Genomic DNA, 26,637 nt, shown 5'->3' with positions numbered 1-26,637 from the left:
ATTTCCTTAAATGATTTATTGAAACGCATAAATGATACTTTTCACAATATTTTTGTAAACATGGCCCCAGAATTAGATAAACTGGAATCATTAGTTTCTGCTCCTCCTATATGATTCTTGATGAGATTCATGTCCACAGACCACAAATATTTAAAACTAAAATTAAAACAATTTTCTTTCTTTCTTTTCTTTTTTTTGGATTGCATTTTCATTTGTTCACTGCTGTTATTGCATTTCAAGCTTTAATTTTACGTGTTTCTTTTCTTTCGTTTGCTTCGTTGTTTCGTTTCGTTTGGCGAGGGCCAAAACGTTCCTCCCTCCAAACGTTCCGACTTAAAGGGCTCATGATTAATTAACACGAGATGAACTTTCAAGTTTATACCAAAATCTTACAACTTGCACAATAAAACACTTCTGAGCTTGTGTTTCTGGGGATGTGTAAACTTTTTAGGTGTGCAAGTAAAATGAAAGTTGATCGATCGTCTTTGCATCGCAAGAAGAATTTTTTGTTTTCATCTCCATTTTTTTTCTGTTTCTTTTTCTTTTCTCTAGTTTATATTAAATTATTTCTCTCGGGGAGGGCATACTGTCTGAAGCACACAGTTCGCTCTGGTGGTGTTTGATTGCAATAGACCTTTATATCTGCTGTATTGTTCTAATAAAAAGGTTTTTGAAGCAGTCACTTTGTTTTGGAAGTGTTATTATATACACAACACTGAGATTGCATCACATAATCTCCTTGTTTTCTGTGTTAGTTAACACTTTACTTAAGCTGCAGCTGAGTTCCAAGTTTTAAAATATTAGGTTGTAGATGATTTACAATCCTTCTTCTACCCACACTTGGGTGTTGGGTATGAAAGATTCCATACATGTCAATACAAAGTAACTGCTCATGTAACCCTCTGCTCTGGGGTTCCTTGTCTAGTGGCATTCAACAACGTCCTATCACCTGATGCAGGCTTTGCTGACACCTTACTGGATAGAGATGCCAGCATGTGGGAATTGAACTTGAGACACCGTCTCCAGAGGCGTGTAGTCGTACCACTATGCTATCCAGCTTGCTCAGACAGAAAACCTGCAGTTTTCTGTGATTTCTGTGATTTCTTGAAATGTGCACACATACATGGCAACATTAAGGCAAAAATGGAATTGACAAGCTTGAAGGTGAATATTTGGTATGAGCACCTTTATTCTTCAACACCGTCTGAACTCTTAGGCAGTTTTTTTTCCTTGTAATTTCTTTAAGAGTCTGGAAACATTCAGAGATGACTGATCTGTTTGATTAGATATTTTTGCTGTAAGAAGCAGTTGATCAAGTGCAACTATAAATATTTAAACAACTGAAGGAAAAGGATAACACAAACAGTTAACAAAAGAATAAAGGATTTAACATCCATTTTTTTTAATTATTCATATAAAAACAGATCTTATTGAAAGACCAGTTCACAAGAAAAAACAGTAAATATTTAGACTTTTGGAAAACAGCATCATAACACAGTCCTTTCCTCAGATTCACTCTCATATACGTGATTCAAAAGTCTCGTTGCTAAAAAACAAAAACAGTCGAGCATGCCTTTTCTAAAGAGGTGAGGAACAAACATCCTGTACAAATAAATGATGAAAGAACAAAAAGGAAATATTCTTAAAACCAGAACGCTATAAATACATTCTTTAACCAGAAGAGACAAACAAATACAGTTAAATTAAAAGCACTTTGGTCTTCCTCCTCAAACACACTGAAGATGATTATGCTCGCATTTTTATGAATGAAGCTTGTTCCAGTGAACCGAGGCAACCATTTGTTTCTTTTCCGTGGGCATCATTACTTCACGTACCGTTTCGGATTTAATTCACACAAATCATCAGTACACACGCTGAACTAGCATTCGCTATAACACCAGACACACACAAACTGTATCACACAGAGTGATGTAAAAAATATTGTTGATACAAAGTAACTTTTCTTCCATTGAGAACGTGTTTTTAAAGTGCATGTCTTTGTTCACACACAAGAAAGACTTCACTGAAGTGTCGTGTACACCAACGTCTAAAGGAGCTCCGAGCGTTCAACAGCATTTTATGTGAAGTCCTGTCAGTTTATAAAATATCTGAGTTGATTGTGATTGCCTTTATTTAGGGTTCAGTTTTATTATTTGAATGAACTTCTAATTGAGATTTGACCTGGTGGAGTGAAGGGAGAGGCAGAGATCTCCAGTACGAGTTTCCGTTTCATTTATCCAACATTTTGCTTTTTGGGGATTGTCTTCTTCATGCTAGGACAGCTGAAACTGTTTGATCTGGGACTGGGAGTCGATAATGAAACCATCTGCTATGCAGGTGCGCTGCTTAACGAGTTGTTGGACACATTACATTTTGGCAACCTATTTTTATGCTGTTATATGACGTATCCAGAGAAGTTGCAGTTATCAGTTCACATTTTAACATTAAAACTTCAGTTTGAGATTTACCAAAAATCTTTGTCGGTCCAGTCATCTGTGTATTTAAAGGGCATCCACACAGGAAGCAGCTAGTGGTGGGGCCCAAGGTAAGCTTTCCTCAACTTAGAGATGAATTGATACTGGCTGTTGTTAATCGACACGTTAGCGGGTTGAAGATACATTAGAGCAGATGTGGGCATTATCTGCCATGATAATTAAAAATTTTTTTTACTCATGTGTGTGCAACTAAATACAGTGGTAATAAAATTATGTTTTATGAGATGTGGCTATTTATCATTGTCTAAATATGAACTTAAGTCCGAGGTAAAGCTGTGTGGTCATTTGGTATGTTTGAATCGCTATTACAAGACTAATCATAAAGAGAAATACAAGAACTTGACTTTTTACAAATCGACACATCCAGGGAGAGAGCAGTCAAGACCAGCGTTGCGATTTTGTGAGATATCGCCAAAAAAAAAAAAAAAGTAAACAATAAGAGTCAATGTTTGGTGGAGAATGTGCCCCTCTCTAGCTGAACCGTAATAAGATTGACTGAGGACACTGCAGGAAGTCTAGAGCTTCAGTTGGAAAAACAAAGTGGACAGATTTGACTTTTCCTCTTTGCCCCTGGATGAGACGTGTCGTCTCATAGTCTAGTTACTAATTTTTGTCTGTAAAAGAACGGAAGGAAAACATATTAGAAAACGGGGCAGCAACGCATGCTTGGATAGGCTCGAGATGATGGGGTCTACAACTGCTGTCGTACTGTAAAAGCACACGCAACGTTAAATGACTGAAATGAACCCAGACCTGAAAGTGGTATTTCTGTCAGTTATTTTTTGTTGATGTTGCAACTAAAATGGTTTGTTCTACTTTCAGAGGAGCGTGAGACTGAAGATGGTGACATAGCTACCACACAGCTGCCAGGTGGCTCAGTCTGGGCAAAGTGTTAAAATAAATATCAGATACTGAATCTGACTTTAATGCACTTGTTTAGGCCCAAAACCGACTGGATCTCTCTCACTGAACAAGAAACAAGAACTGAAAAGCTCCATTAAACTACCAGCAAAGTAGCAGTAGCACTTTGTATAACTTTAGACTTATTTTCAGTTTTGGGGAATGTTGAAATCAAACAACAATAAAATGTTGGCCTACTATCCCCAGTTCACATTTTTATTGCCTAATTGTAACATCTACTCTTATCAGTTGCAGCTTAAAGAGAGAAAATACTGAGCAGACTTGAGTTCAGCTTATTGGTGCAGCCCTCCACGACAGTGTCTCTCATGTGGCCCTTTGGGAAATAAAGCACACGTGGCTTTGCGTGTGTTCTGAACAAAGAAAGCTGACGGGTGACACCGTCGAGCCGTTTGAAACCAGTTTACCTGCAAATTTCATGGACACAGTAGATGCTGTGTCAGCTCTCTGAGGGAAGTGTTACCATCTACTCGCGTATTGCTGGAAATGCTCCTGAAACCACTGATGGGGCTCGTAATATTAAACTGGAGCAAAAATTGAAAGGTCTTGCTTCAGGTCACGCCGTCTAATAGTGAAGAATAACTGTAGACATGTTCAGTCTTCTTTCTGTTCACACGTGTCGCTTTTCTCCCTTTTGGTTTTGGTAAATGTCATCTGCTCTCTAGTTTTGTTTTGCTTTTAAATACCTGGAGAATGGAACTGTTAACTTCCTTTAAGAGATATTTGCATGTGGCCTGAGTGTGAACAGGTGCAAGACACCAGCAATGTTTTTAACCAAACCAGTTAGCAGCTTGATCTAAAGGTGTCCGTGTGGAGCATTTATCTATCTTAAAGAACATGTTACACCTTCAGTATTTGTTTGTAATAAAATTAAAAAATGTTTGACGAACTCAGTTTGTTTGAATAAAACCACTGGACTAACGTTTGCTTTTTTAAAATCTGTTTTGTTTTGAAACTCAACATATAAATAACATTCAGTTTAAGCAAAAAAAAAAAAAAAAAAAAAGGGAAAAAATACAATAAAATATTTTTGCCTGCAAATGAGTTAAAATGAAAAGCTGCAGATCGAGCTGAGAACCTCAACCATCACTTAATAATAATTTATGTTCACACAGCGTTCCCCCTACCAACAACTCAGGGGGGGCGAGAGGGAAAAAAAGCACACTACTGTGTTTTTGTTTGTGAAGTGAAGATAACGTTACTCCTGTTGAAGCCAACTTCATGTGTGTAAATGCAAAAAGCATCCCAACAAGTCTTGATCCGTCTAAAACGACAGGGGAGATTTGCTTTAGAGCAGGGGGGAGGAAAAAACAAACAAGCGAGAAGTCTCCCCTCCAAAGCGGTAACCTAGGGGAAACACTCATAACACTTTTGTTGACAGGTAAAAACCGAACTGTGTGTCACAAAACACAAAAACATGAAAGAAACTAGAATTCAAATAAAGCCTAGGTATAAACACTGAATGGGTAAATAAATAGTCTGTGAATTGCACAAAGTGGAAACGTTGAAGGTCAAAGCACTCTGATATGTCGAGGCTGAGGCTCGGTCTCTCGGTGGGTCGGGCCAGTCGGACGAGCGTTCAGCCAGTCAGTGAGAGTGAAGTGTTGACGCCGTTTCTCAGTCCACTGTCATGATTTGATCTTCCACAGCTGTGAACGGGAACAAACGAACACACGTCAGACACTCGAATCGGAGAATTCAGCCAATGAGCAGCTACAGTTTAACAACAAAACGCAGGAAAGGTATCAAAGGTAAGATCAACAGTGCTGCAGGAGGAGCCAGATTAGGTGTCAGCTTATTAGACATTTGGTCTACTTCGTTTATATCTCTGCTAAATACTGGAAACTGTACCCAATAGTATGAAGCCAGGTAAATCCATTTTATTTAAATCTGCCTCGATCACCACGGTAACTTACAGTAGTGTGCAAAAGTCTTCATTTTTTATAGTTTGCTGGGGAAATGGGTGGAACAGTTTATTGAAATGTGCAAACATACATGGAAATACGGAAAACAGGCAAAGGCAAAAAACAGAGTTTCTATAATTCTAATGAGCTTGAAAGTCTACATTTGCACACATTTATTCCTCAACACAACCTGAACTCTCTTAGGCAGCTTTCTTCTAATTTCTTTAAGCGGTGTCCAGGAATAGTTCTCCATGTTTCTCGAAGGACATTCGAAGCTCTTCTTTGGATGTTGACAGCATTTTGTTTTGTTCTCTGTCAAGTTGGGTTCATATCAAACTGTGTTATCTTTATCATTTTTGTAGATTCAGCTAAAGTGTTTTTCCAACATGGCGAAACACTTTTGCACAGTACTGTACGCCCTGCTAATACTGAGCTGGACCTTTTCTGTTGAAGGAAAACATTTTGCAAAAGAAACCTGGATCAGCTGTGTCTCACGAGTATCACAGGAGGCTGTGAAGTTACAGCAGTGAAAAATGCAAAAATGCATGATCACAGGAACTTTTCGAGCATTCAGCTGGCCATGCACATGTTTTCATGCCTAATCGTAATCTGCAACCACAGCTAATATATAACACAGAATAGAAAAGAGTAATTTTGCTTTAATTTGGGTAGAAACTAACATGATTTCAACATCTGTCATTAGGTTTAGAGACACGGTCAGTCCTGAATGCACCAGTGTTTAAATCCATCAGCTCTAATATGCTAGAATATGTGACAGACAAATGGCAGCACTAAGAGCCACTGAAAAAACAAATATTAAGTTATGAATTCACATTTTCTACAACACAGATCTCTTATTTGCAGCATCATTGGCTTTTACAATTAGAATTTTTATAGCCTGTCTTTTGTGAATATCTGTCACCTGTTTCCGTGATAATATCTCTAAAGTAGGCAGCAATTAATCCATTTTTGTGAGGAAGACGAGTGAAATCACACGCCAAGCACCCCCTGTTACACGAGCTCGTCCTGAGCTGCCTCAATCAGAAACGCTGCTGTGACACCCGTCATCTCTGCCTGGATTTCAGGTTTTTGTTGAACCAGCTAATGCAAAGAAAGCCTGTCTACGACTGCCTTTGATTTTAAATTAGTGCTCATCTGCTCCCTCATAGGTCAGAATTCAGCACACGTACTTCTCCATCACAAACTCATCTTCCAGGGATTTGATTTACACTGCAAGATTATGACGTGTTTTAACCCAACAAATCTTGAAAATTCATTTTTGGTGCTAAAAAAGGATTTTCAGTCCACATTGTCTGTTTTGCACCTTTACTGTTTTACTTCCTCAAAGGACAGAGGTTTTTTTTTGGGGGGGGGGGGGGGGGGGGGGGGGGTTTTCCACCACAGGACAGACGTGAACAAGATACATGTGACTAAAGAGCGTTCACGCATAAAATTACCTTCAGGTTAAATCCTAACAGGTCAGATATGACTCCCGACACAGCAGACAGGATGACCACCTGGGTGATGTTGTAGAGCAGAGGGTTCATCGTCAAACCGTACAACCTGAACGGAGTATCCAACTCCTGGAGAAAAGGAAAAGAAAAAAAAAAAAAAAAAAGAGTCAGATTGTAAAAGCAGGGGCAGTTGGTGCCAGATGACCAACAAGAAAGGATATTGAGACTGTGTGTGTACCTTGAGTAGTTTGGTTGCCAGTTTTAAAACATTGTTGACCAGTGTCAGCTCCTCCTTCTTGTTTGGCTTCTTCTCCATCTTCAGATACAGGTTAATCTGTGAGAAACGCAGTGGATCAGGGTCAGAGTTTGGACACGACACTGATCATACTTGTATATTGTGTGTGTGTGTACCTGTTCAGTGAGCAGGATGGAGGTGTTGCTATACTTCTTGCTGGTCTCCGAGCCCAGAGTGACGAACCGGAGCAGGAACAGAGTCAGACTGGAGCACCAGATCACCAGCTCCCAGTTATAGTGACAGTCCAGGAACGTTTCATGGACATGGAGCAACTGGAGGAAGAGAGATAAACACACTGTTCAGTTTCTAAAACCAAAAATAAAACAGACTTGCTGATACTGTAATTACATTTTTTTTAATGTATATGAAACACCACATTTGTAACAAGCTGCAGTGTCTTTCAACTCATTTTCCCTTTTTTTTACAGCACAAGTACTGTAAATGTCCCAAAATAATTATTCTGAAGGTCGATGCATTCACATATTTGCTCTTTATCAGTTTTACAGATCAGTTTTACTTGAGCTGACTGTTCTGCTAATTGTATGACTGACCCCTGGTGGCAGAAACTGTGCAACACATGTAAGACTCGTCTGCATCATGTGCAGGTTTAGGCTCTGCAGCCAATACAAACTTGTTTTACTGGCTAATGTGGAAAAAGCTGTTATGTAACATCTTGAGGCCTCACAGCTTTTCAGGTAAAGATAAAATCTTTTTGATTACAACATCTTTAAAGTGACTATAACGGGCACAGCCGGATTACCCTGCAGTGCTATCTGCTTGATCACTTTTATAAACAGAGCTGATGATGTCAAACACTCCTTCAGTTCCTAAGTGCAAACGAGCATGGCGGCGCCACTGAAAGTTAAAACACTAATTCTTTCAGTGCCAAAAAACAAACAAACAGTGAAAAGTAAAATAGCAGCAAAGTTTAGTGGGTTAGTGAAACTGGGCTACATGATATATACTGATGAGCTACCTGGTGGGTAGCTATAGTGTGATTAGGCTTATGCAGGCTGTTTTTTCCCCGGAAGTTCACATGAGGGTCCAGACTTCCCATGGACGAGAGGATTCTACACTTTGAATAGCAAGAATTGATGGTGCATAGTAGTTGCAAGCTGCTTTGATGAGACATATAGTCTCAGTCTCAGGAAGTGTGCTTCAGGTTACGCTGTAGAGCTGCAGGGGGGTTTGTGATTACGACGTAGCTACAGTGCAGGTGTCCTGCTGAAGCATAAATTCCTAGTTAGAAGGGATTTTTTTTCCCTTGAAGTGTTGAAATAATTAGTACCCAGGTCACTGTGAGTCCATGAGCTGTAGTTTAGAGTTTTTTTAAAAAAAAAGTAGATTAAAGACAACTAACCGAAGAATGACAATTTAATATACTCTGAGAACCGTGTAGAGGAATCTTCCCATTGAACTTTTTGTGATTTCCTGCCTCTTTGGAGCAAAAAGAGCCCATACAAACACATGAGATATCAGTGAAAAACCCACGATGTTCTCTATTTAGTACATCAGGACTTGGTCAAAAGATAGACAGGGGTGCACATAAGTGGTCTGCAGGTGCGCATTCGCTGTCAAAATAAAAGACGTGCACCAGATAAGAAGTTGCAACGTGCGTTTGCGTACATACGATTTTCTGAAGGAGGACAGACATTTGTTTAGAACTCTTAAAGATGTCGAAGAAGCGAGCTCCTTTAAGCAATTACTTTGGTGTTCCTCCACCTCCAAAGAAATGTCAGAAGGAGTCCAAACCTCAAAAGAAGCGCGTATTCTCAGAAAAGTGGTTTCAGGAGGTGAGCTGGCTGCAAACAAATGATGAACGCACAGAGATGTGGTGCAGAATGTGCCGTGAAAATCCCACTCTAGCTGACAAAAACAGTGCCTTTTATATGTACGCAAACGCGCGTTGCAACTTCTTATCTGGTGCGCGTCTTTTATTTTGACAGCGAATGCACACCTGTGGACCACTTATGTGCACCCCTGGATATAGACCAAAAACAAATGTCCATCACAGAGGACATAAATGAATCGGCTGGTTCTCATTTTAGGGGACTTGAGTATTTAAAAAAACATAAACAAAAGAAAAAAACCTGCAGAAAGTTGAAAGGGCAAGAGCAACACTTTTTGTAACATTTCTCTCCATGATTTATCCACTTTGTAACTTAAAACAAAAACTTGTATATTTTGCTGATTTGACACCTTCAGAAGTTACCTGAGCACAACAGATGAAGACGACTGACAACGTGAGCAGGAAAGCAGACGATACAATGACATCCACCGAACGCTGAGGACCCCGTCTCTGCAAATGCAACAGTTTCTCCATTTGTGTCTTTACTTAACATTTAAGTTTTTCCAGTTGTACATTTAAGACTTTTACTTTTGTACCTTGAGGTAGGAGCGTAGCGACAGCCACATCTTGATGTTCTGAACTTTCTTCAGCCTAAAATGTGGGACCTCAGACTTCCTCGCTCTGCGGGCCGAAGTCAGGTGACCAAAAAGTTTGGCAAACAGAAGTCTCTGAAACATCGACGTGATTGTAAGTACAGGGACCGTTTATCCGACTTGCAAACGATCAGCAGACAACAGTTTTTATCTGTGCACCTGTTTGTATGTCCTCTCTGCTACGCTGAGCAGGAAGAAGAAGAGCCAGATAAGGCAAACGCGCACCAGGAAGCTGAGCGTTACCATGGTGATTACCAGGACATCTGAACCAGACCCACACCCCAGCGCCACAGACAGAAGCTCATTGGCTGAGAGAGTGGTCAACTGATCCAAGTCACGGTACTGAGCCAGTCTGCATAGGAAAGAAGGATATAGGTCGGAAAATAATAAATCCACACATTTAAATTCTTAAGTTACTATATTTTTTTAAAAATGACACCTTGCCAAACTGTTTCAGATACATGTAACAATATTAAACACACAGGCATTAACATGATCATTCAAACTGAATTTTAACTTCAAAAAACACAGTTAAAAAAATGAAAACTGCTATTATGACGAGTAAACATTACAGTTTTGCATAATCATGGTTAGAATTCCTACCAGTAACAATGCTGCTGTGGAAACTAGGGCTGCTCAATTAATCGAATTTTAATCACGATTACGATCTGGGCTTTCAACGATCATTAAAAATGACTAAGCCGATTATTAGCCCCTCCCTCGTGCTTTACTCTCGCGCTGCTCCGTGTGGCAAATCGAGCGCACCTCTCTGCATTTCGAACATGTGTCACAACAATTAAGAGGACCCGAGGGAAGCTCAGAAAGCTAAGTAGAAGTTATTTGGAGAGGAGAGTGACTGCCGTTGGTTGAAAAGAGAGGTAAAAAAACTTCAGTGGTGTGGAAACATTATGGGTTCGCGGAGTCAGACGTGGATCAAGTAGACACAGTGTGTAAACTTTGCTACAGTGTCGTAGCTGCACCACAGAGCAACACTGCAAAGTTCACTAAACATAGATGTTTACATTTTTCATTTATTTTTTATATTGCAAACATTTGCACTGTTATCAGTATTTGCACACTATTTTATATTATTTTTTGACAATCTTTAAAGTCATTTTCAATACATTGTTATTGTTAAATAAATATCGTCAAATAATCGAGATCTCAATTTCAGTGAAAATAATCGTGATTATCATTTTTGCCATAATCGAGCAGCCCTAGTGGAAACCACCACATAGGTAGGCGAGTTGGCGTTCTCAAATAAAATTATTCACAGATATGTTCTGGATATTTACTTTTGTCCTGGTCAAAACCATTCTTAACATTCATAACAGCTGATTGTCACTGTTCAAAAGACTTCAGTTGGATCACTATTCAAATACTGACCACACGTGTAGTATGGATTACCTGTAAGCAAAGGGTGTGAGCCCAAGCGCTACTGAAACTAGGTTCCCAAAGACCTGGTAACCGATTCCAGGAGTGTAAAGATTCACCTGTGAAAACATACAAACTACATGAGTATGGTGCCCTCGTTAGTGTTTTTTGCTTGTATGGAAAGCGTCACTCACTCTGTTCATAATCATGCCGCTGATCTCCAGGACAGACATGTCTGCTTTCTTGCACTCGTTTCCCTCCCACACGATGGCGCTCACCCTTTCCAGGCCTGGGTTGGAGCTGTGCAGCCAGGGAAGGTGACCCTGCAGGGAAACCAAACACCATTAAATACTGACACCTCTCCTCACGGCAACTACTACTACTACTTCAGATCATCCCACCCCATCCCCATTATCCTCCTCTGTATGTCCTCTTCCACTATGTCCACAAAGCTTCTCTTTCTCTATCCCTTCTGTGTGACAGCTCCATATTCGACATCCTTTCTCCAATATATCCACCCTCTCTCCTCTTCGCATCTCTCTCATATAATCCTGTATAATCGTACTCAGGTCTCACTACCACCTTGTAAACCTTCCCCTTCACTCTTGCTGCCATCCTTTTGTCAGAAATCACCCCTGACACTCGTCTCCACCCATCGTCTTCTCTTTTGTGCACCGTCTGATGTTTTGGATTATTGACTCTAGTTGTTTCTACCTTCACCTTCTCTACTCTATTTAGTGAAACTACTCTGCTTTATTACTGCTAAAAGTGGAGGTAAAAGTAGGGTGACCAAAATTCCTGTTAAACTTCAAGTCATCCTAGTGACATATGTGACGTTTCCTCCCATGAATTTGTCATAACTGTTATGCACGTCGTGGCTCACTGTTTTCTTCTAATTGTGATATTGTAACGATTTGGTCTAAAGAATAGCAAACAGACAGAGTAGCAAGATTCCTCTATTCCCGTGTGAAATACAATAGAGTATGAATAACCTCCCTCAGTCATTGAAAAAGTTTGGTTACTCAAGTTTTAAGTACTTTAATCCACAAATCCTCAAACTCCAAGTGTGAGAGCATTTACAGACCTGATGGAAAGGGTCGTCTCTGTATTCCTTCTTGGCCGGACACACAGGCGTTCCTCCTCCTTCTCCCTCTGTGAGGAAGAGCAGCGATAGTGCTTATTTACATGCAGTCATCGGAAGGTATGCCAGGGTTCATATGCATTTTTCAGAGTCAACTTCAAGCACTCTTTAAGCACTTTCAAGCTTTTCCAGCACATTACCAAAAAAATCCCAAAACTATCGCCTCAGTAAGACCATGTAAAAATTAAAACAAATCATCTCAGGTCGACCTAAATGTCCTTTGTTCCCCTATTGTTAAAACAGAGAAAAATGCACCACACAAAAACACTGAAAAAGGAAATGGTTGCCATATATGCATATAGTGTACAAACTCAAAAAACACATTTCTCTTAAAATTTAAGATGCGCAAATGTAAACAAACCAACTTGTTAGAGACATTCCTCTCCACTTGAAAAAACACCAACAACCCCACAAAACAAGAAAACTTCACCAAACGCCACAATAATACACAGCAAGGCCAAATTAAGTTTTTTCATCAGATATTGATGATTCTTTCCTGTGTGACACAAAAATAGGAGACAGATGTTTGTTTGTTTTTAACTAGTTAAACACCCACGCCCAGAAAAATGGGGGCTAAATGGAGGAGATCACGTTTAATCGGTTCCTAAATATAAGTGCCGACATGAGTAGTGTCACAGGTAATATCCATATTTTGTTATATGATTTAAATATGAACCAAAGCATATTTTATGCTATAAAATACTTTAAAAAATTAGGTGAAGGAAATAAAAAAATCAAATGTTTCTATGTTTGAGTCACAGTAACTTTGACATAGTAACATCTGCAGTAATATTTACACCTCTGATGACATCTCACAAGTGTTAGCTGTATTTTGTTACCAAGACTGTTTACACACAGTTTGTAGTGGGAGAGAAATGCTCCATTTATTTTGGTCAGAAAGCTCAGAAAACGCCCGCCTGAGGATCTAACAGCTTAAAGTTAATATTAAAACTCAAGATTTTTCAAGGATGTCAAGCACCCGTATGAACCCTGGTATGCGTCTGAGTTTAAATGACTTTAGCACCCAGCAGATGATTTCTACATCTTCCTCTCACCTGTCTCTGACGTGCAGGACGATCGGCACTCAGTGCAGTGCAGGAAGTCCTCCCACATCAGGTCCTCGGTCTCAGACTCATGTCGAGTACTCTCTGAATCCTGAGTCCTCAGACTTGAACATCTGGAGCTGCAGCTGGTACCAGACTTGGGGACATCCTGACAGAAAGGAGAAAATGACTGTCATTTGTTTGAATTTGTCCAGTATAAATGAATGAATGAGCTTCCTGCGAAGGAGTTAATGTGTCCATGCTAACCTCCACAGTGTAGTGTTTCTTATAGTGGTGCGTATTCTTGCGATTTCGGAGTGCACAGTCACTGTTCATTCTTTCCACTCCCCTGCGGAGGGCGCTGTAGGACGCTTCAGGGTCCTCCTCACTGGAAGCCTCATCTGACGCCGGCTCCTTAAAAACAAAGTGACATGAGAGTCAAATCCAGGACAATATTAGGGTTAAAATATTGAAATAATGAACACTGATAGGTTACCTTATTACCACCGGCCAGCAGCAGTCCATTGTTGCGGGCAGCGTGACCGTGTGCAGGCTGTGTGTGCGGGTTCCAGCACACCTCGTCAGCCCTATTTAACAAATCGCATCGCTGCTCGTGGAGCTGGAGCCCCTCCTCGCTACTGCGATTGGTCACGCGGCCATCCAGCGACACGTAGCCGTTGTCCGTTTCTGTGGATTTATCGATGGAAAGCTTGGACTTCTTGGACCTTTGGTAGGAAGCAAAGGAGAGGAAGAACAGAAAGAAAACCAGACCGGAGGTCGATGGGGGGGGGGGGGGAAGTGCAGAAACAGACATATTTAGATAAGCAGAGAAGTGGCAGGGCTGTGATTATCTTAAACTAGTAAATAATTACAGTTAGAAAATTAGACATGCAATAGCAAACTCACAACAGGATGCATTCAACACAGTAATGTGGAACATTCACACAAAATAAACGCTTGTAATGGCAGCTAAGTCGACATCGAGTAAGATACCTGCATTTTAAAATACAGTGTTTTATCTGTAGTACAATTGGTGATACTGCTTTCTGATACTTTCTAAAACTATTTTTGGAATAAAAGAGCCTGAATCAGATAGAAGAAAGTGTTTTGGAGCTAAAGTGAGTGTGGCAGATAATCAGTGGATGGATTTCCCAAATAAAGAGCTACTTGGATCTCAAAAAGGTTCCACACTGTTGCGGTCTGCTGAAAGCTTGTTCAAGTAGAAGCATGGGGGTTAGGGCTTTACTCACCACAGACATGCACGCCTCTTGCCCCAGTGCTTCTTTTAAACATAGCTTTATCAGCAAATTACTGGCATAAAATTTAGCTGCAAAATCCACCTGCACCTCATTAATGAGGGAAAGATTTGGCACTACAGGAAGCAGAATTTACGCAGGCGTTAAACTGCAGAACTGACTTTACATTTCAGCACCAAGCTTGCCTGTTTAGTTGACCAATGAGGGGGACGGTGTTCTCCATCCCTTCCTAAATAAACGTTAGGTTATGATGTTGCAGCTAAAGAAGCCCAGGTTAGGCTCTGAGGCAAGGCTGGGTTTTTGTTTTCAAAAAACCCAACGTTTGAAATTCAGAGATCTCTTTGCAAATTAATGGATTCAAACTGTAGCCCAGCCCTGCCTATGTTCATCATCTCATTGTAGGAAGATGGAAAATGAAAATACACACCCAGCTTTACAGATATCATGCCAGAAATCTTGGAAGAAAGCGCCCAGGCTGTATGTGGTGCTGGCTGAGTGGGAGTGTGGCACCCCCTCCTGTGTGTTATCGGTAGTGCTAGACCCGTCGCCTTCCCTATGCACCTCCATCTGAGATGCCTTCCTCAACTTCCTTCGGTTTGGAAAAAAGTGGAGAGACACTTAGAGCGGACCTGGAGACTCCTGACACCACAGCCGTGTGTCCACCGGGAGTCTGGCTGCACCTTCATCGTAACACTGATGATACGGTTCAACTAACACAGGAAGCTAAACTCAAAAAAGGTGCTGTGACTCAGCCGGCACCTGCTGGACACACAGGCTGAAACAGATCAAAGGCAAATTCTCCCAAAATCATCATCTAGGCTGTTACTCTGCAAAAGTAGATTCATGAAATAATACAACCTAAAATTTAACTATAATAGCATCAAAACAAAAAAATGATAAAATAGGGATTTAGGATGCTTCCAGTTTCACTGGTGTTCTTTGGGTTGTGAATGTGATAAACTGAAATTCTGTGTTTATTTTTGCAGGACATTAACATAAAAAATTATTATCAAGAACTTGATTATCATTATTTTAATATAGGACACACAGGAGAGGTGCAGGACAGAGCTTCTTAAAATTTAAAAGCAAAGAGTTCATTATGATGATCACTGGGTTAAAAAAAAAAAAAAGTTAATTTAAATATTTTGCTGCTGTCAATTGATATGACGACATGTCTCCAAAGGTAGGATAAAGAAAAGAGAGAAAGGTCACAACAAACTCCTCTTTGATCAAATGTGATTGTTTTCTGTCGCCTGAAAATCACAAGAAGTACAAAGATTGATTCAGTATTGAGGCACACTATTTCTGTATCCCCAGAAAACCTTTCCAAAACAGTGGCATGGTCCAATTTTCTTCCCAGGAGTTTGAAAATTGTCTTTACGTTACTGTGAGCCAGAAAAGCAGCCACACACCAAAAAGCCTTGAACCAAAAAAAAAAAACACAAAATAAAACACAAAGGGAAACTCACAGACTGCAAATCTAAACACTACAAAACACAGCAGCAATAAGCAAACTACTCTACTTTCTCACACACACACAGAGCTCATTTCATCTTTAAGAAGTGACAGCACATTCATCCAGGGTGTGTTTTAGTACAGATTTGAGTGTTTTACGCTTTACATTAACTGAGGTCAGATACACCCCAGCAACAAAAGAGGTTTTCATTCATTTTTCTTTCCATCACTCTTTTGGTATCTCGTGGTTTGTATATCAACTAAATACTGCCTTTGTTATTTCACATCTTCCTCTTTATCTCTTCCTGAGTCTCTCTTTTGTCCCTGAAGGGCTTTATCTCATGTGATGCCTTCACCTCCTCCCCATCTAGTCTTCCTAAAAGCTTTCACTCAGCAATACTTCTCAGCCCTTCTCCCTTCCTCACCTGCGTCTCTTCCCCCCACTGCTGGAGGCAGGTTTCGGGGTCCTGGTGGAGACAATCTGACAGTGGACGGTGCCCAGCAGCAACATGAGCAAGATGGCTTCAAACACCTCGGTGGCCGGTATCCCATGAGGCTGCGGGATGGTCACATACAGGAATGCTGCAGCGACTGTGAGAAATATGAACAAACAGGATTCGTTAGAGCAGAAACAGACATTAAATTAAAGTAACAGTAGCAGCTTGAAGACAAAACTGCAGGTCTACACATTACATACAGCTTGTTTTAATCTACAAGTTTAACAAATGAGTAGAAAAGTCTGAATGTGACTCAAGTGAGTAAAAGCTCCTCTAATGTTAATGTTTTGCAACAGAAAAACACACCAACTCAAATATGCAAAAAGAACTGATGAGTTTTAATATCTTCCCCTGGATTGGCCAACTGCTCTCCATCCCATTCCTCCATGTTACTATTTTATTTGTTGCTTCTCTGCTTGTTTCTTCTTTTTTTTTTTCTCCAGTGTATGCTCAACAATTTAAAAAAAAAAAAAAAAAAAAAAAAAGCTTGACACTTCAAGTTATTTTCATTGTAGTGTCAGCAAGAAGGCGTGTGGTGTTTTATGTGGTCTGTAGACGAGGTCGGCAGGAAGGGTGGAGGGAGAGATGAAAAACAACAGTGTTTTCTTCAGGGCAGAAAAGGTCAACGTGATGTAGGTGGTGGAAAATACCGTTCAGTGCTCGTGAAAGTGTTTGTGCAGAGAGCGCGAGTGAGCGTGTGCATCTGTGGGTGCAACCTGGAGGTGCTTCTTATAGAAGTCTGTGCATTTTAGGAAAAACATTATTTTACAAGCGCTTTGGCAGCTGTTCAAGCAGTTTGTGAACCTCGTTTTAAACTGAAGACTAAAGAAGAGGAATAAATTACCCTTATAGTCAGCTCCATGTTTTTATTCTGGGAGTCTGCTGGAGTACCTTTGCATGATTCACAGTTCAGAACATTTGCGTCTTATAAGAGGCCTTGGTTTATCCTCCAGACTGTTGTAGCTCCTACCACTTTAAAACCACTTTCTTCTGATTGGCAACCCTTCAAAGGTTTTCAATAACAGAGAGCTGGGGCTTCTCTGTAGAAATGTGTGTGCCTATTCTCCTGAACCATAGGTGTCACCACTCAGACAAAACTAGAGGCAAAGACTTTGAAAACATGAGACTTGTGGAAAAACGCTCTGCAAACTATCGCAACTTCTCCCTCTCTATATCTGCATATCTCTGAGCCTCTGTCCCAGAATCTCTTTCAAATGGCAGTAAAAACCAATACAATCATACACGCGTGGCTTCAACCCAGCTGCGACATCAATGTTGCAACACGGCAGATCAGGAGCCGCAGAACCGATCAAAGCGGAACAATCTGCTAGACCAAAGTAATCATGAGGTTCTTGTGCAGCACCCTTTGTGACTGACAGCTGGCAACAATTGCAAACCAATTGGAGAATACATTTTCTCTAGTAACAGCAGATTGCCAGGGAGTCGTCTAAGTCTGTGCGACTGATACATAAGATGACCATATAAGGAGACTTCTCCTCTGATGTTGTGCATATCCAAGAATAAAATAAAAATAAAAATAAAAAATAAAAAAAATCAGGATTATTGTACATACACTAACCTCATTCTTTGAAAGTCTGGTCATGTTTAATATGATCAAATCTAAATGTAAAGAGCAAATATATGACAGGAGATAAAGACAAAGCAATAGGTCACTCACTCAACAAATAATCAGGATTTATTTATTTGTACACCCACTACAGATGTTGAGAGTGTTCACCCTGACATCTTACTAAACAAACAACTCGTCCCACAGTTTACTTAGGAGTTGCATTTCCACTCCACTGAGAGCACCAAGATTGTGGGTTGTGAGAAAAGAAAAAAGAAACACACTCTCACACCAACCTTGCAGCAGATAGAGTGCCAGCAGTAAGAGGAAAATGGCCCTGGAGGTGACTTGGATCCACCATCTGTAAAAAAACGGGAAGAAGACGACTCGAACGATGCCCTTCCGGGTCAGTGACGTCCATGGACTCTCAGGTTTGGCCTTGGCAAACGCAGACCCTGAGGATAAGAAAACAGAAACAAACACACACACATTCTCAAGTTTAATGAGAGCTAATTAAAGCAAATGACTCTGCTGTGAGCAGAAAAGCACATCAGTTAATACATCCAGGAGTCACATTAGAGCTCAGCTAATCTTTTAATCTTCGCTTCTTCCTTTTTAGGCTCCCTCTCCCTCCTCATCTATCTTTTTTATCTCACCAGATCCCTCCCCCCTCCCCAGTTTATCTTTTCCCTGCCTGCGTTTCTGCCTTGATTATGTCCCTAACCAAGGGGGATTAAACTGACTCTTCTGATGAATAATTGAAAATGTGATGAATATGAGACGGATGGATCGAGGCAGAAAGAAAGAGCGGGCATTAACAGCGACGGGAGGTTGGCACGGCCATGCTGCCCGTCTCATGTTCACATGTGTATCTTTTATGCACATGTGGAAATGTTGCAGTCGGTCTATTGGATTTTCCTTAAGCAGAAAGCCCCCATTTTTTTACCCCCTCACCTCTAACCAAGTCCACATCGATGAGATCTGGTTTAACGTGTCCCGTCTTCTTTGGCTTGTTCCTCAAGCCCTGCAGGGGGAGAGAGACGCAGAGTGAGTGCAGCACAAAGAGACATCATTAATATGCAAATACTCACAGGGATACACGCTGCTCGTGCACTTTATGCCTTCATAAACACACGTGTGGTCAGTGTCTGATGAGGCACACCGTGCACTCACACAGCTACGGCTTCTACTCTAAGAGTTTATGCATCTACACACATCAAGCAGATTTACATGTACAAGAATCCATTAATTCGTGGAGAACTGCATCTACACTTTAATGTTTATTTTGATTCTTGTGCTGTGGTGCAGCTTTTTTTGATGAATATACCCTCTCAGACCCTGAAGCCAGCCCTGTCATTACAAACTGTGTAATAGCGCTTACTCATTTTGACTGCTGTAGTTAAATACGGTGCTTTGTTCAGTTTATGACCCTGGGAATAACGCTCCCCTGTGGCATGCCAACTTCCTGTGCCAGCCTGTCACATCCTCCTATGATGCATACGCTCCATTTGTGTGTGTGTGTGTCTGTTTTTGTGTGTTATCTGTTAGCTCAGATAACAAACTGTACCGAAACATTATGAGCGACTATAAATTATAAAATTCACATGAATCTCTTGTTTGACCTTTCTGTCACAGAGGCAGCAAATTAACACAGCTCAAAGCTCCCTGTGTGTGTGCGTGTGTGTGTGTGTGCGTGCGTGTGAGAGAGAAAGAGATTAAGTACAATGCCTGAATTAGTGTGTAAGCAGCCCGACAATAGTTTATAGATCATAATAATTTAATCCAAACACAGCCGAGGTCACAGTGCTGTGTACACATGTGTGCACCTCTGTGTGCACGGCCTTTTTCTTGGCTCACCGTTGGGCTCCTTATGGCTTTACTGCAGCAGTTCTGACTAATTTCATGGAAAGCCACTCATCTCACAGGACCAATAATTGCATTTCTGTCATGGTCTTTAGGAAAGTTGAGGCTTGTAGTTTTTCAAACTTAGGACTCCACAAGTTTATGAAATATCCTCAGGCCTGTCTGAGGTGACACTGAGGCTCCGATTTCCTGGGAAGAACCAGCCTGTTCACAGAAAAGGTGTTTGGAAACATGTTTGGAAACAGGTTCTTCAGCTCTTGAATACTCTTGCACGTTTCCACTTAACACTAGAGTTAAGTGGAAACGTGCAAGAGTATCTAGATTTACTGTATCCTTTTACATCTTTCCTGGCAAGCACTCGTCCGTTTGGTTTTTCAGGGCTAGATTGTGCACATCGCAAAATCTCTGGAAACATTTTTAGGAAGACGGCCGCAGAAGCTCCGATTACTCTACATCATAATTACTGCTGAAACATTAAACTTATTTTTAGTCAGTCACCAGATTCCTGCATCTTTTTCCACTTTTGTGGAGTCTCAGTTTTCTGGCAGCTCCTTTCCAAACGTAGCCATAATCCAGACATGCTGCTAGAAAAAGCCCATAAGTTTAAAAATAAGGGAGGTATGGTGTTGGTCTTTATATAACTATGTTCATGCAGTTCGGAAATCACAGGTAATCACTTCATACTGAATGTATTCCTCGTCTATACTTGCAGCTGGATCTAAGTTTGGGCTTTCTGAGAGTACAATTTTTAGTCTTGGTATCACCTGAAACCTGGTTTTCTATCAACACTAGTACTGTCCTTAAGTCCTTAAGTAAGTCCATTCAAATTCTGCACATTTCAATGTGAGACATATCCAAGAGTACTGTGAAATACCACAAAGCGGTGCACCTGAATCTGCTCAGCTCATGCTAATATTTACATAGCAGCCAATCAAGTTCTGTTATCAGCGAATGGTCTGATATGGAGCCTCGGTGAAGGTTCTTATCTTTAAATAGCACTATTTACATGCTAATATAGTGTGTGTGTGCGCGCGCATGTGTGTAAGAGAGTAAAGTAGATGCAGGTAGAGTCTTTACTGCAGCAGTAAAGTCCTTCACGAGCATCTCGCCTGGCCTCAGCTCACTTATCTCCATGCTGTGAAAAGCCTTTTATCTTCACAAGCTAAACATTGCTTCTGTGACTGACTGTGAAATATGTACAAAACAAAAGTTTATTTAAATCTAACATTTACAAACACTCTTTGCATTCAGTAATCACCACTTCTCTCACTGCTTTTCATCTGTTCTTTTGTTGCTGATGCTTGGCTGCATTTCAAGTTGTTTTTAGCCGTCAAACAGTAGTAACAGTAGTTTCCTGCCTGCACAGCAGGGGGCAGCTTGGGTTCTTCTCCAGACATTTCTACTATTAACAAACTCACGCTAGGTTTGGTTAAGTTTAATAACCAACCCCAACTGAGACGTAAAGTCTTTCTAATCCTAATTTTATTTTGTTAATAAGAGTTTACATTGTTTAAAAACAAAAAACAAAAAACAAAACAATTTCAGCTCCTGTATCTGATGTTTTATTGTGTATGAACAGATTGTGCTCATGAGTGACAAATGGCATTTATTGTTTGTGTTGTAACAATAAGGCTTAACACCAATTAAATAAAATGGCATTGGTCTTTAAATCATTAAGTAATCCAAAAATACACTTTCTTTCCAGTTTGTAAATAAACTGCAGCTATGATCAGGGTTGTGATAAGAATAAAAGCAGTTCTCCTCTCTAGTGAGATAAGCTGTCGTCTTCTGCTAAAAATAGAATGAAGAGACTCGTTTCTCTAGATTTATGATGCCGATTGGTTGAGTTTATATGAGCCAATAAACGGTATAATTAACACTTAGGAGTTAGAGCATCTTGTGTCAGTACCACACTAAGATGCGCTCTGTACTTCCTGCTGCAGCTGCAGACTCTGGGAAACCATTGCTTAACAGACATAAACCAAGGTCAGTGGTGTGCCTGTGCGCGCGTGTGTGCGCGTGCGTGCGTATGTGCGCGTACTGAGCTGATTAAAAAGTCTATTTCTCTAAGAAGTACTATATGAGGGATGGAGGGTGATAGAAGCACAGATCTGTCAGATAGCAAAACTCTCATCTGAGGCCGATTCAATGCATATGAAATTTTAATAACTCCTTCAATAAAAAAAAAAATAAAACTACAGGAAGTTTAAATGCAAGAAAACTTTTCTGATTTAAAAAAGGTCAAAAGATCAGAGGTTGAACTTCCTATGTTGGTATAGTAATTTCTGCACTAAGGTGTCATCTTTTGGTTGTTACGGTAACTGAGGTCACATGTGCACATTGCTACTGTGAACTAGATGTTGAGGATGCACATTGTTAGGTCTGTGATGAGAGAAACACACCACACTGACTGGTCACAGGAATGCAGCTGTGACCCTGAAAACTACGTGATAACAAACCAGTAACCAATAAGAGTCTATTTTGTCTACAGCGTACGATGAGCAGACATGCACTGTGGGAAAACAGGAGGAACATCCTCCCTGCTGTGTACTCACCAGAGAAATAAACTGAAGAGAGGAAGAGAAAAAGATGATAGGAGGAGGAGGATGGAGGTGAAGTGAGGACAAATGGGCAGATGACACACAGCCAGGAGGACAGAAAGGAAAGAGTGAAAAGAAAACATAGGAAAAGTGACGGCAGAATAAAAACTGAAGCGATAATGCAAAAGGAACCACAAGACATGAAGGATGAATAAGCAGAGACCAGAAGGAGAAAAACAGGAAAATGAAAATGGCAAAAAGCAAAAAGCCAAACCAAAACATGGAAGTGTGGAGGAAACAGACCTTTATTTCTCTCTGCTCCACTGATTTCTCCCATATCTGTTGGTCATAGGCGCCAATCTGGAAAAATAAAAACAAACAAGGTATTAATTATGAAATCCAGTGAAGAAACCAGCAGTAAACACAAACCTAGTACAAGCTTTAATCTTACAAGATGCTCTGCAGACTTTACAGAAAAAAAGTAGTAATGATTGAAAACCACAACAGGTTTCTTTTACACACAACAAAGTTTCTGTTCTGATAAAGACTGTAGAGCAAATAAAAGGTTAGTGTCAGACCATCTGCCTCTGAACAATCAAACTTATGAATAAAGCTTGATCTACTTTCATTCTCTGCATGAAATCCGCCCTTCATCTGCTAGCTGCATCATCCCCATTACCTACAGCCTCATTATATCTCATAACAACAGGAAGCCTGCAGAGACACACGATTATGGTTAGAGCTTTGTTTTGTTTTGTGTGGGAGTTCAAGATTTCAGGCTCTTGCTTCACAACTGGAACTGTCACGGTCTCATAAAACTAGCTGGAATTTATTGAAAATACAACAGATATGGACGGATCTGAAAGTGAGCCATTAAAACACAGTAAATCAGACCCATAAGGAGAAATCCACTCCAGTAACGGGATTGTAAAGATGTCTGAACCTGGTGAATCGATGTTTTCTCCTCTAATGCTTTAAGAACTTTTGGTTTCAGCTGGTTGTATTTTAGTTATACTCCGATATAAAAGCAAGGTTGCCGAGCGCCTGTGTCATTTTGTGGTTAAATCTCCATCTTTCACAAATAGTAACTATGTCACTCAGTTGTTAATGTGAATTTCTGTTTAATATGGATTTCTGGGCATGTAGAGAAGAATAGATTTGCCATTTATAGCAATTTATCAGTTAATATTTGCAGTATAACAAACGTTTCCTTGGTATCTGAATGCACTGAAGTCACGTTCAAGACACCAAGTGACTGAATGGTCACAGAACTAGTCTCCATCTTTATAGCAACCACTTCAGTTTTCTTGGTGTTGCTGTAGCATAGAGTCCCAAACAGAGGAGCAGTTCAGCCATTATGTTGGAGGATAAATTATTGCACTCTGAGCAATCTACTTTAATAAAGTGCTGCTGTGCCCCGACTCTCAGTCTGCAGACTTTTTGGATGTTTTAATAACAGATAGAACTACAGCAAGTTAACAGGGATGTAAACACTTAATGCACTGAAATGTACAGATCACATAAAACCAGCAACAAGAACACATTACACCTACAGTACGTCCTGTCTGTTCTTTTCCTTGATTACCTCTTAACTGGAGTACAGCTAACAAAAACCCCTGATAGGATAATATGCACCAGCAGCTAGTATTTACCAATATTACACACAGGAGGAAGGGCAGGGCGAAATGAAGGGTGCACCACTTGTTACTGTCACAGGGATCAGAGGGATCAATAGACCTGCAGAGTGTTGGTGCGTGTCGAGGACTAATCGTGTTTATCAGGGTGTGCGTGAGGTCAGAGGAGTGGATAAGCCATTATATGCTATTATGTGCCAAGCAATGTGGTCTGTATGAGCCAAGCACAGCAGACACCAGAAAGAAAATATATCAGACAATGATAGAGAGTGCTGTTACTGTAAGAACAAGATATATTTGTATCTGATCTGGGAACACAGATCAAAACAAACACACTCCAAGGTCAGACTGCACCAATTTCACAGGGTTGCTGGTTTCTTATGTCACCTGCTTTTAGATTTCACAATTAGAAGATACAATTCTACTAGAGTTGCACTATTAAGCAGCTTCTTTAAAAAAACAAAACAAAAAAAACCCCCATCTCCTGGTAGAGGTGTCAGCAGATCAGGTTTTTCTTGCGAGCTTATATGCCTCCATGGCATCGAGTCTGGGTCACCCCATGAGCACGCCAGTGGAAACTATGCATATTTAATGCAGTTTCATTAATGATGAATGGAGAGAGAGAGAGAGAAAGAGGTCAAAGACGACGAAGGAAGAGCACCAAGAGAGACTGAAACAGAGAGGAATCAAATTTAGGAACTCAAGAAGAGAAAGTGTGTGCCATGTAGTTACAAAAAAACCAAAAACAAACCCTGTCTTATTACTAATATCACTTTACAAGTCCTCTAAAGTTAATTTTATTAACAAAACAACGATCACATTAGTGAAATGATTTGTTCTTTTATGTGGTGCAGACAGCACCTCAGTCTGGTGACATCTCCATGTCAACGATCACATATAGCAGTAAAAGATGTGGGTCAGGCAAGGTGTCACATCGTGGCCGTCCCACATAACAGGCACACTTTGACACCAGCTTCAGCACGTGCCTGTTGTGACACCGCCCTCCCGCAGGTCACACTATGGTACAACTATTGAGTACACATCAATCCCAAATTCTAATCAATTGGTTTTGTCTGGAGGTAGCTGGGTACTGTGAGGTTAATCATGTGGTTTCATGGACAGTTTTCAAATTATATTGTCCGGAACTAGCAGTCAGATTGTGATGCACTTGTTTCCTCTTTATGAAGAAGCAACATTTGATAATATTCTCTCTGTGTATAGTGATACCAATCTTTAGAACCAGGGTGCTGCTCTGATCGCATCTATTCCAGAGGTTCCAGATGTGTTTAATGCTGTAAAGACTTGTTCAAATACAAACAAACTAATTCTTCTATCAAGAAGTCTGCTGTTTTGATTATTTCAATATAAAATTTGTCAGTAAAAGGTCATTTATTCGCTTTTCCAACCTTTGCTAATGAATAACCTTATAAAATGAATAAATCCTAATTACAAATGACAAATGTTTATTGATAATAAAGCAACAAGCCGGGCCAGACAACGCAGTCTCTGGAAAGGCCTCATTGAGGAGCAGTGGTTGTGAGCGTATTTTGAACAAAGTTTGTTGTTAATTTCTGATGTTTTCTTCGCCTTTACAACATCAGAGAGCTCATAACAGGTAGAAACAGCTAAGTGTGGAGGGAGGATGACAGTACACGACCGTACAGTGTTTTTATTTACCGGAGTAGCTCGGAATGGGAACTAAACAAATTTGGAAATGCATGCTGAAGCTGGAATGAAAGGAATTGTCTGCCTAGGTTCCAAGTCTTAAAGTTAAGATAAACAGTCTCCAAAATATCAGTTTATTGATATTTATAATGACCTGGCCTTCTGTTATTGTGCTAAAAGTAGACCATAGCAAAGCAAGTTCAGTATTTCTAGTTTTATGGGCTAGAGATACTGAACTTGAGCTGACAAGACACCAGGACTAACTGTAAACAGATACATTTTACAAGCAAGTTTAATGCATTACAAATAAGTATGGACAATAATAATAGAAAAACTTGAGAAATCTTTGGCTATGCAGCTATAATTATGTATTAACATACAAGTATGCAGATGTGAGAAGGGAAAAAAGTCTTTAATTGCGTGTTTTAAAGGGTTTGGCTGCACGCGAGCAAAACACAAAAGAATGACTTTATTTGGTGAATTACAAACAATTCAGCTTTTTATAATTAAACTGCATTCATGAACAACAGCTGGCAGGCAAAAGGAAATCTTGACCTTGGCATTTTCTTTTTAAGCTGAAAGTCCAGGAAAACTGGCAGCTACCCACCGAGGCCAAATCGGTAAACATGGTGACAGATTAACAGACTGTACAGTGAGTGTCAAAATCTACCTGCTGCTGAAGATCATGCAATTAAAGCACCTCCAACAGCACTAAGTTATAAACAGAGATAAAGGCAGACTTAAGGCCACCTTAATTTTTTCCTTCCCTGTCTCATTATAAATCTAACTAACTATAGGAAGGGGAAAAAAAAAAGACCATTTTTTCAACGGGTGCAACTTGAGACCTCCGTCTAATTTTAAACTCCTATTTAAACATTTATGACTTGGCAGACTCTTTGTCCGAGGCGACGTACAAATAAGGAAAGAATCCACGCTGGAGTGGACTGAGAAGCCTTTTAAGCAGGTGAATAAACACTCATCTCAGTGTTCAGCTTCATAAGCATATAACGAAGAACTTATACTTGAAGCTAGAATTGAATATTACCTTTTACCACTGCTTTAAAACATTATAGATGCTTTTCAAAATAAATCCT

The 26,637-nt window shown here is 40.2% G+C and overlaps 1 protein-coding gene across 2 annotated transcripts in view; it reads right to left on the bottom strand.

The window, feature by feature from the left end:
* Positions 1-4,393: 4,393 nt before the first annotated feature.
* Positions 4,394-26,637, bottom strand: part of LOC308399488 (protein PHTF2) — a 52,371-nt gene continuing 30,127 nt past the window's right edge. The window contains exons 4-21 of one of the 2 annotated variants that reach the window (XM_080886785.1): positions 22,548-22,604; positions 18,796-18,865; positions 18,138-18,296; positions 16,203-16,368; positions 14,750-14,911; positions 13,563-13,791; positions 13,334-13,480; positions 13,079-13,235; positions 11,967-12,034; positions 11,077-11,205; positions 10,916-11,001; positions 9,668-9,860; positions 9,452-9,583; positions 9,279-9,365; positions 7,183-7,338; positions 7,010-7,105; positions 6,775-6,900; positions 4,394-5,062 (exon numbers count right to left, since the gene is read on the bottom strand). In XM_080886785.1, coding sequence (XP_080742911.1) covers positions 5,042-5,062; positions 6,775-6,900; positions 7,010-7,105; positions 7,183-7,338; positions 9,279-9,365; positions 9,452-9,583; positions 9,668-9,860; positions 10,916-11,001; positions 11,077-11,205; positions 11,967-12,034; positions 13,079-13,235; positions 13,334-13,480; positions 13,563-13,791; positions 14,750-14,911; positions 16,203-16,368; positions 18,138-18,296; positions 18,796-18,865; positions 22,548-22,604 — 2,241 coding nt within the window. In that variant the 3' untranslated portion in view covers positions 4,394-5,041. The remainder of the gene's footprint in view (positions 5,063-6,774; positions 6,901-7,009; positions 7,106-7,182; positions 7,339-9,278; positions 9,366-9,451; positions 9,584-9,667; positions 9,861-10,915; positions 11,002-11,076; positions 11,206-11,966; positions 12,035-13,078; positions 13,236-13,333; positions 13,481-13,562; positions 13,792-14,749; positions 14,912-16,202; positions 16,369-18,137; positions 18,297-18,795; positions 18,866-22,547; positions 22,605-26,637) is intronic. The other variant, XM_080886786.1, reaches the window with a different exon arrangement.

This window comes from Rhamphochromis sp. 'chilingali', assembly GCF_963969265.1.
Source record: "Rhamphochromis sp. 'chilingali' genome assembly, chromosome: 7".
Classification (NCBI taxonomy): Eukaryota; Metazoa; Chordata; class Actinopteri; order Cichliformes; family Cichlidae; genus Rhamphochromis; species Rhamphochromis sp. 'chilingali'.
Note: the sequence above shows the minus strand (reverse complement) of the source record. Positions and strands in the feature narration are given on the sequence as shown.